At 48.3% G+C, this 14,850-nt stretch overlaps 1 protein-coding gene across 6 annotated transcripts in view; it reads left to right on the plus strand.

The window, feature by feature from the left end:
* ADCY3 (adenylate cyclase 3) overlaps positions 1 to 14,850 on the plus strand; it is a 101,552-nt gene that overhangs the window by 42,183 nt on the left and 44,519 nt on the right. For all 6 annotated transcript variants that reach the window (XM_055377558.2, XM_055377559.2, XM_063696016.1 and 3 more), the window contains exon 3: positions 5,782 to 5,931. In XM_055377558.2, coding sequence (XP_055233533.2) covers positions 5,782 to 5,931 — 150 coding nt within the window. The remainder of the gene's footprint in view (positions 1 to 5,781; positions 5,932 to 14,850) is intronic.

The following is a 14,850-nucleotide window of genomic DNA, read 5'->3' on the forward strand; positions in this document are numbered from 1 at the left end:
GACACTGCACCCTGAGCAGCTTTCTCTTGCTCAGCTTCTTCTCCACAGTTCCAGAGTGTTCTGGAACCTTCAGGCTGGAATGAGCTTATAGGAAGAGATTGGTTTGGGCAAGAGAGCCACCAAACCGCCTCCAATGGGGTGACTTCCACTCAACAGTCCCACTTAGAGCAGCCCCATTTCCCTACGGGTTGTTAGCAAACGTGAAGGATCTTGCAATGCGTAAACTTCCAGGAGGGAGGATTTTGTAAATGAATGTTCTCATGGTTGCGTTCTGAGCCGGGATATTAGAAACACTTTATCAGGCTGTCATGGGTTAGATGACACTTTAGTCCAAGTGTTTATCCATTTGGGAGATGCATTTTATTATTCTAAGAATGTTGTATATTTTAAAAAAGCAGAACAATTCTTTTGAAATAAGTTATTTCCAGGAAAACTTTAGGATTAAGAAAACTTGTAAAAAGATCTACAAATAGAGACCCCAGTGGCTGCGCACCTCTGTCACCACAGAGCCTGATCGTGCTGTGCAGTCTAAAGGGGACCATGGGGCAAGAAGAGGTGACTTTGGTGGTGTCCAGAGCAGGCTTCTCAACCACATGGGTTTGGTGAGTCACCCCAGGACCCGGGGCTGGGCAGTGCAGTCAGCTCCCAGGTACAGCTGTTGCCCTTGGGCCCAGGAGTAAGGCTTCGAGCGCCAGCTGTCTCGCCCCAGGCCAAGGAGCCTCTTCCCTCTCTGTCTGGTGGTCAGATGGTGCCTGTGTGTGCAGAACACTTTGAGCAGGAGCCCTGAGAATAAGTTGCTCTTCATGATTCCAGAGAGGGAGGAGTCTCCTGTGTGCCACTCACCCAGTGTGGTGTCTGAGCTGGTCTTCGTGTTTCAGAGAGACCCCCCATCTTTCTTTAATGCTCACGTCTTCGTGAAGCCATCCTCAGCATCACCCTGATTGGATGTGATCTCCCCAACTGTTCACACCTCTCTTCCTGCCTTTTGGTCTGCTCTGTCTGATGTTCTAGATCACTCCCAAAATGTACCCTGTCTGCTGTCCTCAGGGGAGTGACCGAGCCTCGTTCCTCTTTGTTCTTCAGGCGGGGGTGGATTGGGGTAGGTAGGGGATGCTCACTGGAAGGCTAGAAGCAGCAAAGCTGGGTCCCAGGAAGGATCTAGGGCCAGAAGGTCATGTTTACTGATGGCTTCTGCTCCGCTCGCCTGCTGACCAGAGGCTGAAGGGGGGAGGGGTGGATGGTGAGTCTGTGACTGTAGAGTCGTAACCCACATCTGTGCCACCCAACAGCGTGAGGCTTCCTGGGCACCTAGGGCTGGATGGGGCCAGGATGGGCTGAGGACACAGATGTGAGGACAGTGCCCACCTTCCCGCACACAGTGTCAGGGACATGTGTGGGGGACATGGGGGAGGAGGAGGGGCTGCCTTGGGTGCAGCAGTACAGGTGATGGAGCAGATGGGAGGTCTCTGCAGGGCTCCCAGGTGGACAGGAGCCTGCCAAGTGGGCCAGGTTGGGTAGAATGGGATGAGGGGTTTGCAAAGTGGTGGGTGTGGGGAAGGCCACCCTGGAGGGAGAAGAGTTCTAAAAAGGAAGGTCACTTCTCATTCGTACCTTGGAGTGGGAGCACCAGAAAATTAATCCCAGATCAGCAGAGTTCAAGGCCTGGTGCAGAGAAACCCATGTGTCATGGTGACGTGAAAGACCTATTTCAGATTCTCACTAGGGTTCAAGTTTTCCCCAGAGGCAGAATTTTTTCCTGGGTCTTCAGTTCTTCACCTGTAATGAGAGGCGATCCTGAGGGATGCGTTTTAGAGGAACGGCAGCTGCCCTGCTTACCCAGCATCAAGTCCTTCCTGCGGCCACACCTGCCTGGCCCTGGGGACAGGGACGATGTCACGCCACCATCCCTCCTAGGGCCAGCTCAGTGCCCTGCTCACTGCTGAAGGAGTGAAACTTTTTACAGACATATTTTGAGGGGCACATTCATTTTGCTAAGTGAGATACACATTTATGAATATGAAACAGGAAATTTCTGAATCTTATTAGCTTAGAGATAATGGCCACCACTGTGTATGGAAGCCGTGGAAATGATAATGGCCACCGCTGTGTATGGAGGCTGTGGAAAATCTGCAAGTATTGTTTCAGATTTAAAATGCGTGCAGCTCACACCTAAGTGCTATAGGGCTAGTATCTTCGTGACTATCCAAATTTCAGTTTTAAAAATCTCTAGGCCAGGTATGGTGGCTCACGCCTGTAGTCCCATTGTTTTGGGCAACTGAGGCAGGAGGATCACCTGAGCCCAGGAGTTCAAGACTAGCCTGGGCAATATAGCAAGACCCCATCTCTACAAAGAATAAAATTAGCTGGGACAAGTGATGTGCACCTGTCATCCCAGCTACTCAAGAGGCTGAGGTGGGAGGTTTGCTTGAGCTCAGGAGTTTGAGGCTGTGGTGAGCCCTGAATGTGCCACTGCAGTGCAGCCTGGGCAACAGAGTGAGACCCTGTCTCTATCTGCACCACCGCACCCCCCCCCCCGACTCCTTTCTGATAAAAGATGGGGTTGTGAAATATGTAAATAAGTTGAGGAGTGCTTTAGGGAGGGGTTTTGAACCATAGAATAATGAGATTTGAATGCCGGAGGAGATCTCACCCTCTAGTTTTAACACCTTGTTTAATTTAATCTCAATTCCTTCTGTAAAACCAGAGTGACATCACCTGCCTCAGCACGGTTGTAAAGTTAGAGGAGATGAGGCTGATAAAGTGTGTGCTTGTGTCTAGGACTTAATGTTGTGATGCTGAGGTGAGGATACAGGTGAGGAAACTGAGGCCGGGAGGGGGACTCCCCACCCAGGCTGCACGTCAGTGTTGCCTGGGAGCACTGCTGCCACCCTCGCCTCCCGCCCGCTGCATGAGCACCCCAGGGTGCTGCCATCTTCCCAGGTGACCCTGTCGGGAGCCTCTCCCACCACAAGCGCAGCTCCTGCGGCTCACTCTGGAATCTTCTCTCTCAAAGCTGGCTCCTGCTTCTGCCTTGAGGTTTTCTGGGCTTGGCAGCATCACCCAATGGGATTTGTGGCCTGGCCCTGGAGGCTGTGAGTTGGCCTGTAGGGTTGTGGCTGAGCCTCCAATCAGCTACACCCATGGGGGGTGGGGTGGGGGAGGTTGGGGGTTGCCAAGCTCCCTGCAGGCCTTGTAGCCACGACTTTGTGGGAGAGAGGGACCATAGGGATGGAGCAGGGGGCAGTGCCCCAGGGGGTCCTCCTCCTTAGTTGAGGCAAGTTGAGAGAATTGGGGGTGCTCTAGGAAACCCAAGACCTGGCATTCACAGAATTTTCTAGAATCAGTGAGCTCACTGGCAGGCAGGGAGGGAGTTCCCTGGTAGGGATGGACAGCCTTGCCTGGCCATCTCATAGGGACAGATGGGACAGGCTCTATCGAGTGAGCAGCACTGAGCTTGTGCAAGGAGTTACTGTCATTACCCCCTCGGTTGTCTACCTAAGACCTGCTGTGCAGCCCACCAGAACAACTGTCTCAGAAAAACTTCACACCAATCACCAAAGATTATGACCCCAGGCTGGAAGCAGGGTCAGGCTTGGCTCATGCCTGGTGACCTCCTATGTAGGACAGTATTTCTTGCATTGATCTGCAAGTTTTTAAAAATAAAATCTGCTTTTTCACTGCACTTGTAGGTACATACAATATGGGGACATAAATTCGAGGGGAACCCTGGACTCTGACCCTGCCCCTCACCGGCTGGGCAATTTTCCAGGTCCAACCACTACTCTGAGCTCCAGTTTCACCGATGAGCTGAGAATCAGCTCCCCTCAAAGCTCCCTCCAGCCCTGACACTGTCTGGTCTTTGTCTGCCTCACTTCCAAGGGGAAAAGCAAGGCCAGAAGAAGACCTGGCCCACAGAGGCCCAGCCGGAAAGGAGGCTGGAGGGAAGGAGAGGTGGCCAGCTCCCAGGTTGGCCAGAGAGTCAGGCTGGCTCCAGTCCCGGAGCCTCCCCCAAGTCACAGAGGCCTCCCCTTCCCAACCTGCACTCACAGTTCCCTTCTGGCCCCAATAAGGCTGGCCATTCAGGTGTTGACTGGGTGGCCTGAGGCCATATGGTACTGACCACTCAGACAGGGGTGGGTTGTCCTGCCCCAACAGACGTGCCCCACAAACGGGGTAGGCGACTGGGGCTGCTCAGACCCAGGAGGTCAACAGGTCATTACAAGCTGGAACCAGACGCCAGCAGAGCTTGGGAATCTACACCCGGTGACTTGCTGACCAGCACTGAGACTCACCTGACCTCCTGATTCGTGACGCAGCGGGCCCTTGTTGAGTGCCACAGAGGCTGCAGGAACATTCTGCCGGGTGTGGTGGTGGTTGATCCTCAGGGCAAGTGTTGATCAGCTCTGATGAAACACAACACAGTTCAGGGGATATGGCATAACCAAGAGAAGCCAGAAAATTCATGTGAGAACCAGCCTCCCTTGTTGTCTGTTAGACCATCTTGTTTAAAAACAAAAAGTTGACTTCCCTGCCTTTTTCACCTACCCCAGAATACATTCTACTCTGAGGCCAATCTTTTATCCCCTGAGGGCCAGAAATTGAGAAATTCTTCCGCTTCTCTTCCCATCTCATTTCTCAACTCCAAACTCAGTTCCGAGAAACCACACCTAGCAGGCGAGGCGTCGGGGAACCAGGGCTGGGAGGGTGGCCACAGCCTCGGGGGAAGGGCATGGAGCTGGCGCCAGGGAAGCTGGAAGAGCCAGACCAGGAAAGAGGCCTTGCTTGAAAAGGCTTACTGAGGCCAGTGGCCTTGGAGGAGGAGGAAGGATTAGCACTTGGTCCAGCCATGTTGGGTCCCAGTCATGGCCAAAGATTGGAGTAGCAGCAGCCAGGCCTGGCCGCCAGGCAGGGTTGGGATGTTCAGATCTGTATCCAAGGTTACCCCAGCAGGAGACCATCAGATCTGCAGTCCCTACAGCCTATGGAAGTGGGCCAGGACACCTGGGGCATCTTCAGGGTGCCAGGGATGGGGAATAGGCACTTGATGTCCCAGAAGCCCTTTGAGCCGGGGTACTGACCTTGCAGGCAGTGGAGGAGACCTCAAGTCCCAGGACACCCCCACAATAGCTTGAGACCTGAGTATTGGTACTGGGCACCCCTCACCTGCTGGCAGGTGGGGTTAGCTGAGAGGATACCTGTGAATCCCAGAAAACTAGAAACCTATGACACGTGTGTAAGGTAAACATTGTGACTACCGAATCAGCCTGGGACCTCTTCAGGGGTCCTGCCACATCCCAAACCATCTGAGCTTTTAGGATTACACAGTCCTGCTCAGTGGGACCTGGGATTTGTGCACCCTCCTTCCCAACAAATTGGCAGAGCACCTGAGTGAGTGCTGCTTGAGCAAATGCGTGAAGGAATGAATGGGTGGCAGAGGGTCTGCTGAGGCATCACAGATGGAGGAACTGGACAGCCTTGCTTTGTTGGGAAGCCGGAGGGGGGATCCACAGCCCCTCAGCCAGGCTTGAACGCCTGCACCCTGCCCCTCGTGGAAACTTTGAGCCTTTCAGGCCTTGAGCCATGCCCCTGGGTGGACCACCCATCCGTGGTACATGTGGTGGTGTCTGAGGCTCTGGGGTCCAAGGCTGTGCTGGGCCCCTCCCTGGACATTGGGCAACTTGAGGTTTGGTTTTGGTCACCACCCACCCCATCTCCTCCATCCCCTTTTCTGAAGATGTGCCTTCACCCCTGGCCTTTTCTCTCTTCTTCCTTGGGGTGCAGATCCTGGCCAACGTCTTCCTCTACCTGTGCGCCATCGCTGTGGGCATCATGTCCTACTACATGGCTGACCGCAAGCACCGCAAGGCCTTCCTGGAGGCCCGCCAGTCGCTGGAGGTGAAGATGAACCTGGAAGAGCAGAGCCAGCAGCAGGTGAGGCTCTCGGGAGGCCTCGGGCCTGGAGCTTGGGCTCAGGGACTGTGGCCTTGTCAGAGGGAGAGGAACCAGAGCGGCAGCCCCTGGCTCCGTGGGGCTTGGCGTTCATCCACCCTGTTCAGGTGTTTGCTTCTGAACTTTGTCTTCTGGGCTCCTCACCATTAGAGGGCAGCTTCTGAGCTTCAGGGAGCCTCTCACTCCTAAATCTGCTTCTGCTTGACCCAGATCTCTCCTCTTCTGCCTTCCTGCTCTTTGTTTTGTTTCTGTAATGTAAAACTTTTCCCTTTCAAGAAATGCATTGCCCAAGCAGCCAGCTATGACTTCCTGCATTCCTTTCTCAGATGACCTTCTCGGGACCAAGGTCAGGGTCAGGGGCATCACGGGCATTCCTTCACGTCACGCCTCCACCACCACTCTTGCTGGTCCACCCGCAGATCCACCCTGTGCACCTGCTCATGCCGTGGGTGGGGCCTTGACCCATCCTGCGGCCTCAGGGCCCTGCTAGGTGAAGTGTGTCAGCCTCACACCCCCACCCAGGGGAGCTCCTCCCTCCCTTACCTTCCCATCTGAGGTCACTGCTGAAGAAGGAAAACCAGCCTGTTCCCCGGGGATGCCCTTGTTTACATTCTCCATCTGGAGAGAGGCCTGGCTGTCCCTGCCTCGGTTTCCTGGCTTTCCTCCAGTCTCTTCCATGGCCGCACCGTCCTCCCAGTTCTCATGTCACTCAGGCTTTTACATAGTTTTGGCCTGGATTAATCTCACATGCTTTTTGAAGGTCTCCAGAAATTACACCCACCAATTTCCTGTTATCCGTAGGGTTATTTCCCCTTCAAAAACAAACTCAATAGGTTGACACTATGATTCTCTGCTCTGGGAACCATGTCATTTGTGTTCAGGAGGTTCTGTGTGCTCCTGATTCACTGAAATTGCTGTTTTCATAGATGCTGCCACTCGGGTGGACAGGGCCTTGGTTTCGGGGGCCACTCTGGAGCCCTTGGCTTGCAGGAGCCCCACCGTCGGGCCTCACTCACATTCTCTAGACAGTGCTGTTCCGAGGCACACACTAAGTCATTTAGCTGATGGGCCTCCGATTCCACTGTCCTGGGGATGTTTTCTTCCTCCCCGTTTACCAATCTCATTCCTTACAGAAGGCCCCCATGAGAGGGAATTTTCCCTGGCTGCCATTGTGACAAAGGTCCAGGCTTAGTAGCCCATCGTATTCGCCCCTTCCCCTGGGCAGTGTGACCTGTGGTTATTGAGGAGCTGCTGTGGCCTGTGTATATTTAAAGAATCCTCCTTTCCTGGCTTGTAAAGCCCCTTGAAAGGCATTCTTCAACTCTTTTTTTTTTTTAATACTGTCTCATTTCTTGTTTGTATCTGATCTCGCACTGTGGCAGCATCCCTCTGGGTTCTCTGCACTAAAAAAAAAAAAAAAAAAAAAATGCATGTGTCACCGCCTAGCTAGGCGAGCATTCTTTTTATATAACATTTGCGCAGTTTTCAGCATGTCTGTCTGCATTGATCTTGTCTGTCTCATATTGTACAATCTAGGACATCTTAACTCACACTGAACCGTCTTGTGGAGGCCCCCTGGTGTTATGAGGAAGGCCCTGTGTTTCACCCTGGGGCTGTTCTCGTGTAGATAATTGAGATAAGTTATCCACCCTACAGAGCCTCACTTTTCCTCATCTGCAAAGTGGAGGTATTGACATTTGTCTTGTAGGTTTCTTGAGGGTCAAATGAGAAACCCAGAAGTGCTTTGTAACCCATAGAGCTTTTTTAGAGGTAGGCCGAGTGCACGGGGCCATGAGGCCTGCTTTCTAACACCCAAGGCCGTATGCTTCCTCTGGGCAGGGTCAGTGCAGGGAGCCTGGGCACCAGCAGAGAGGGTCATCCCTGGGTGCCCCAGGGCTCCTGAGGGTGCTAGCAGCCTGCCCGGGCCACAGTGGTGATTCTCTGCATTGCCTGCCCACGCTGCAGCGGCAGAGCAGACATTGGCCCCAGGATGGAGAGGTCCAGGTTAGGTGGAAGGGAGGTGCAGAGGTGTGGGGGGAGTTGAGGGCTAAGGTGCATCCTCAGGCCTAGCTGGGCACACAGCCGGAGCCTAGAATTCTCCAAGTGGGATGAATTTGTCTAGCCAGGCTCTGTCCTGAGTGTGGCCTTGGGCTCGTTGCTGCCCCTCTTTGGACTTCAGTATCCCCATATGTAAAACCTTGAGAGATTTTTTTTTCTTTTTTTTTTTTTTGACACACGGAGTCTTGGTCTTGTCACCCAGGCTAGAGTGCAATGGCACAATCTCGGCTCACTGCAACCTCCGTCTCCCGGGTTCAAGCGATTCTCCTGCCTCAGCTTCCCAAGTAGCTGGGATTACAAGCACCTGCCACCACACCTGGCTAATTTTTTTTTTTTTTTTTTGTATTTTTAGTGGAGACGGGGTTTCACCATGTTGGCCAGGCTGGTCTCAAACTCCTGACCTCAGGTGATCCACCCGCCTTGGCTTCCCAAAGTGCTGGGGTTACAGGCGTGAGCCACCGTGACCTGCTGAGAGATTGTTTTAAGGGTAAGGAGGAATCTATGTGAATCCCACTGGGATTGGTAAAGCACTGTTACCATTGGGAAGGATGGAATCCTGCCGCCTGTGAGTTTCCATTTACCTACATTCTCCTTACGTCTTCTGTCTCTATTCAAGAGAGAAACCTGCCTGCTATTTTCCTTCCTTTCCATGTGCTTGACAGGTTTTGGTATTACGGTTATGCCCAACTCATTAAATAATTTGAGAAGTTTCTAACCCCTGATAGTTTGAAGATAATTTGGGTTATTCCTTAAATTTAGAAGTCACGGCCAGGCATGTGGCTGGCCTGTAGGTGTGGCCAGGCAGGTGGCTATGCCTGTAATATCAGCACTTTGGGAGATTGAGACAGGAGGATCACTTGGGTCCAGGAGTTCAAGACCAGCCTGAGCAACAAAGCAAGACCCCATCTCTACAAAAAATTTAAAAATTAGCTGAGTGTGGTGATGCATGCCTGTAGTCCCAGCTACTTGGGAGGCTGAGGTGGGAGGATCGCTTGAGCCCAGGAGGTTGAGGCTGCAGTGAGCCATGATTGTGCCACTGCACTCCAGCTTGGGCAACAAAGTGAGACCCTGGCTTTAAAAATAAAAAAAATAAAAATAAAAAAGGCACTAATGAAGAAGTCCTATAGGCCTGGAGTGTTCTTTAGGGGAAGATTGTTTCCATCATAGATAATAAGGTTGTTCAGATTTTATATTTCCTTTTATATAGGTTTTAGAGAGGTTTTTTCCCCCAGAAACATGTCCATTCAAATTTTCAAAATTTTGGCATAACATTCTTAATATTTTCTTTTTATCTTTTGTCTGAAATGTGTAATGATGTTCCTTTTTTTCATTACCGAAGATAATTTGTGCCTTTTTAAAATTTTTCTTAATCAGTCTTGCTAAGGCTTATTGTTTTAGCCTGTTCAGCAGACCACCGTTAATCTTTGTTGCTTTCTTTGTGCATTTCTTATCTCTGATTTATTTATTTATTTTGAGACGGAGTCTGGCTCTGTCACCTAGGCTGGAGTGCAGTGGCGCGATCTAGGCTCACTGCAAGCTCTGCCTCCCGGGTTCACGCCATTCTCCAGCCTCAGCCTCCCGAGTAGCTGGGACTACAGGTGCCTGCCACCACGCCCGGCTAATTTTTTTGTATTTTTTTTTTTTAGTAGAGGTGGGGTTTCACCATGTTAGCCAGGATGGTCTCCATCTCCTGACCTTGTGATCTGCCTGCCTCAGTGTCCCAAAGTGCTGGGATTACACGCGTGAGCCACCACGCCCAGCCTCTTATCTCTAAGTTAAACTTTGTCATTGCCTCTTTTTTCTTTGGGCTTAATTTGTGTCCTTTTTTACCTTCTTAAAATGGAACTTTATTGTTGTTTTTTGGAGACTGAATCTTGCTCTGTTACCCAGGCTGGAGTTCAGTGGCGCAATCTAGGCTCACTGCAACCTCTACCTCCTGAGTTCAAGGTATCCTCTTGCCTCAGCCTCCGAGTAGCTGGGAACACGCCCGGCTAATTTTTTGTATTTGTAGTAAAGACAGGGTTTCACCACGTTGGTCAGGCTGGTCTCGAAACCTCGGCCTCCCAAAGTGTTGGGATTACAGGCGTGAGCCCCCAGGTCCAGCCAAAATAGAACTTTAGATGACCGATTTTCAGCCTTTCTTTCCTAAAACATGCATTTAATGCTACAGATCTCACTCAATTACATTGTTTGAGCTTTATCTCACAAGTTTTAACATGCCGTATTTTCAGTGTCGTTTAATTTAAAATATTTACTTAATTTTCATTGAAATGCCTTTGATCCATGGGCGATGTAGAAGTGCACTAAGTTCTAAACATTTGAGGATTTGTTTACAATTATGTTGTTTTTTATCTTTATTCTGGTCAGCGAACATACTCTAATTTCAAGTCTTTGAAATTTCTTGGAACTTGATTTTTGGCCTAGCATGTGGTCAGTTTTGATGCACTTGAGAATAATGTATATTCTGCCAAATCTGTCAAAATCTTTAAAAAATGAAATAATGTCAACTATGTCATATTTGCATCTGCCCCAAATTAGTACTTACCTCTTTAGTCACGATGCAAGGACCCCACAACCTTTTAACGTCATTTCACAAGCCTCTGCCCCCCACTTTCTGCTTATTAGTGTAATGTGTTTTAGTTCAACGTATTTTAAACCCCACAAGTCCTTATTGTGATTATTTTATGTAATATTCTTATTAATATTCTTTACTTATATTTACCCACAGTTTTGCCCTCTCAATTGCTCTTCCTTTCTCCATTTCTTTGCTTCATTTTCTTGAATTCCCTTTAGTATTACCTTTTATGCTGATGTCTTGGTACCAAATTCTCTCCATTTCTGATTACCTAGGAGTGTGCTTATTTTGCTTTCATTTTTGATAGATACCTGTCTTCATCCGTTTTGTGCTGCTACAACAGAATACCTGAAACTGGGTAATTTATAAAGAACAGAAATTTACTACTTACAGTTCTAGAGGCCGGGAAGTCCAAGATCAAGGCACCAGCATTTGCTCTGGTGTCCATACATGGCAGAAGGGTGGGCTAGCTGAATGTTATGTGATGCCCCTTTTAAAAGGGCCTTAACCCTCGTGGCCTGATCCCCTCTTAAAGGCCCCACCTCTTAATAGTATTACATTGGCAGCACCTGAATTTTGAACAGACACATTCAAATCATGCCAAGACTTTTTGCAGATAATTCTACTCTGCCATTTTTTACTTCTAGCCCTTTAAAAGCATTTCACTATCCTTCCCGCTTCCCTCATTCCTGTTGAAATGCCAGGTGTCAGATAGACTGTTGCTCCCGTTACATTAATGCATACTTCTTCCTGTGGTTGCTTTCCCAATGCTCTTTGTTTTTGGTTCTCAGCAGTTTTACGATGCTGCGCCTGGGAGTTTTCTTTGCAGTTGCTCTGCTTGGTATTCAAAGAGCTTCTTGAATGTTGGTTTGACATCTCTCGTCAGTTTTGAACATTTTCAGCCAGTATCTTTTTATTGCTTCTTCCCATTCGCTCCTTTGCTCTAGGACTCAATATCCTTGTTAGACATTTTTACCATGTTCCAGAAGTATCTCTCTTCTTTTTCTGAATCTTTTTTTCGTTTTGCACTTCAGACAATGTTTTGATGGGCCTAATCTACAGTTTACTAATCCTGTCTTCCTCTGGTTTGTCAGATCAGTGGTTGAGCTCTTTTATTGAGTCATCAATTTCAATTATATATTTTTCTGTCCTAGAATTTCCATTTGATTTTAAAAACTGGACTTAGGTCCCCTAACTATGTATTCCTATTTTGTCATCTATTTTTTAGAATATATTAAACATTTATTTTAAAGTTCCTGACTGACAACCATAATAATACCAATGGGTATGCATTTTTTTGTTGTTGAAACCTGGCATCTTGGCCTTTTTTTTTTTTTTTTTGAGACAGGGTCTTGCTTTGTCACTCAGGCTGGAGTGCAGTGGCTTATGCATCTTCGAATTCCTGGGCTCAAGCAAAACTCCCACCCCAGCCTTTTGAGTAGCTAGGACTGCAGGCGTGTGCCACCATGCCCAGCTAATTAAAAAAATGGTTTTTTGTAGAGATGGAGTCTCACTGTGTTGCCCAAACTGGTCTCAAACTCCTGGCCTCAAGCAATCCTCCCACTTTAGCCGCCTGGCATTTTTAAAAATTAAATACTAGATATTGTGGATGGGAAATAGTAGTGCTTCTGAATAATGTTGTGTCTCTCCAGGGAAGATTTACTTTTCTTGTGGCAGATGGTTAGAGCAGGGGCAGATAGGAAATAGCTTTTCAGGGGTCTTACCTGAAAGGCTGGTGCTTTTCTCATGGTATCTTGAACTCCTCAGCAATGTGAGGCAGCTGAAAGCTTAGCCTCTTAGTCTCACTTTCTGCTTGGATTCTTGGTCTCTTGCCCCATGCAAATACTAAAGGGTAATAGTGTACAGAAAGTCAGACTCACTGTTGCATGGTTCTCTTTCCCCGGGGTCTTAGCCCCTCTACTCTCTCTGCCTTGGAATCCTTGCTCACAGTCCTTGTTTCTCCAGCCCCTTGAAAGCCCTCATCATTGCTCTCTCTCCAGCCTCTCGACCCTGGTCGCAAGGGAAAAATGGCGGAGTGCATTGGGCTCACTTAAATGTGTTTCCCTTCCCCTGAGATCTTGGCCTCTCAAATCCTGGCTGCTTTGGTTGTTTCCATTGCCTTTAAAGAGCTAGGTTCTTTTTATGTATTTTATCTAGCTTTTATAGTTGTTCTTGGCTGGAGGGTTGGCCTGCTATAAGATCCTCTATAGCAAAAGTATACATGTATAAAATCGTAAAAGTATGAAAAAGGGTGTACTAGGAAAAGTAAGTCATCCCACCTTCATTTCCCCTAGCCATCCAGCCCCCATCCATCAATCACCAGTCACTATTATCTTTTTAATGTACCCTTTCAGAGGTTTATAGAATTTTCACACACACACACACACACACACACAGATGGTAGCCTATTCACTCTTTTGTACTAAATCTATTTTTCTTTTTTTGAGACAGAGTCTCACTCTGTTGCTGAGGCTAGAGTGCAGTGGTACAATTTCGACACACAACTTCTGCCTCCTGGGTTTAAGCGATTCTCCTGCCTCAGCCTCCCAAGTAGCTGGGACTATAGGCATGCACCACTACGCCTGCCTAATTTTTGTATTTTTAGTAGAGATGGGGTTTCACCACGTTGGCCAGGCTGGTCTTGAACTCCTTACCTAAAGTGATTTGCCTGCCTCGGCCTCCCAAAATGCTGGGATTACAGGCACTAGATCTTTTCACCTACTATCTTAGAGAGCATTCTAAGTCCGTATTGCATTGCCACATCCTTTTTAATGACTGTGTTCAGTCATTATACAGAAGTAACAATTTATTTTGTTGCGCTCTCCATAGATTTCTAGGTTATTTCCAATCTTTTGCTACTGTAAACATTGCTGTACTAAATATCCTTATAGCGGTATTTATTATATCATAGTATATATGTGCAAGTATATCTGTGGAAGAATAAAAACCTAGAAGTGGAATTGCTGGATCAAAGGACATTTGCATTTTAAAAATTATATATATAGCTACTGTAAAATATACATAGTATAAAATTTACCATTTTAACCATTAACTATACAATTCAGTGGCATTAAGTGCATTCACAATGTTGTGCAGTCATCACCACTGTCCGTTTCCAGAACTTTTTCATCATCCCAAAGAGAAACTCTGTGCCCATTAAACAATAACTGCCCATTCTCCCAGACTCTGGTAACCACTGTTCTACTGTGTCTCTGAATTTGCCTCTACTAGGTCCTTTATATAAGCGGAATCATGTATTTGTCCCTTTTTGACTGGCTTACTTCACTTAGCATGATGTCTTCAAGGTTCTTCTGTGTAGTCGCGCAGATCAGCATTTCTTTCCCATTAAGGCTGATATCTCCTTGCATGTATACACCACGTTTTGTTTGTTCATTTGGACATTTGGGTGTTTTCTGCAGCTTTGCTATTGGGAATGGTGCTGCTGTGAACACCGGTGTACAGATATCTGTTTGAGTCCCTGTTTTCAGTTCTTTTGGATATATACCCAAAAGTGGAATTGCCAGGTCATATGGTAGTTCTGTGTTTAATTTTTTGAGGAATCTGGAATGTGCTTTTTTTGTTTTGTTTTGTTTTGTTTTGTTTTTTTGAGACAGGGTCTTGCTCTGTCGCCCAGGTTGGAATGCAGTGGTGCGATCTCAGCTCACTGCAGCCTCCGCCTCCGGGTTCAAGCTATTCTCCTGCTTCAGCGTCCCGAGTAGCTGGGATTACAGGTGCCCACCACCACTCCCAGCTAATTTTTCTTGTATTTTTAGTAGAGACGGGGTTTCACCATGTTAGACAGGCTAGTCTCGAACTCCTGACCTCCGGTGATCCGCCTGCCTTGGCCTCCCAAAGTGCTGGGATTACAGGCATGAGCCACCACGTCCGGCCTCCTATAGAGCTTCACACAATTTATACTCCACCAGCAATGAGTGAGAGTATACTTAGGCACTTAAGTTTTCCTTGTTTATCTAGAAAATACCTCATTGCTTTTGGAAACCCTCCCCAAAGGATTCCTATTTGAAAACCCCAGCCCCAGGGAACCAGCCTCAAGGCAGGAGTGACATCCTGTGGGCTGTTTCCTGCCTTATCCTCATTTGGCTCAAGCCACAGACAGATAAACTCAAGTTTGGAAGAGTTCCTTTGCTTTCTTGGCCTACACTGTGTAATATTTGGCAAGAATATACAATTATAAAGAAATGAAAAAGAGGTTGGCATAGTGGCACAACGCCTGTAATCCTAACACTTTAGGAGGTTGAGGCAGGAGG

Source organism: Gorilla gorilla, chromosome 12 (assembly GCF_029281585.2).
Source record: "Gorilla gorilla gorilla isolate KB3781 chromosome 12, NHGRI_mGorGor1-v2.1_pri, whole genome shotgun sequence".
In the NCBI taxonomy this organism is placed as follows: Eukaryota; Metazoa; Chordata; class Mammalia; order Primates; family Hominidae; genus Gorilla; species Gorilla gorilla.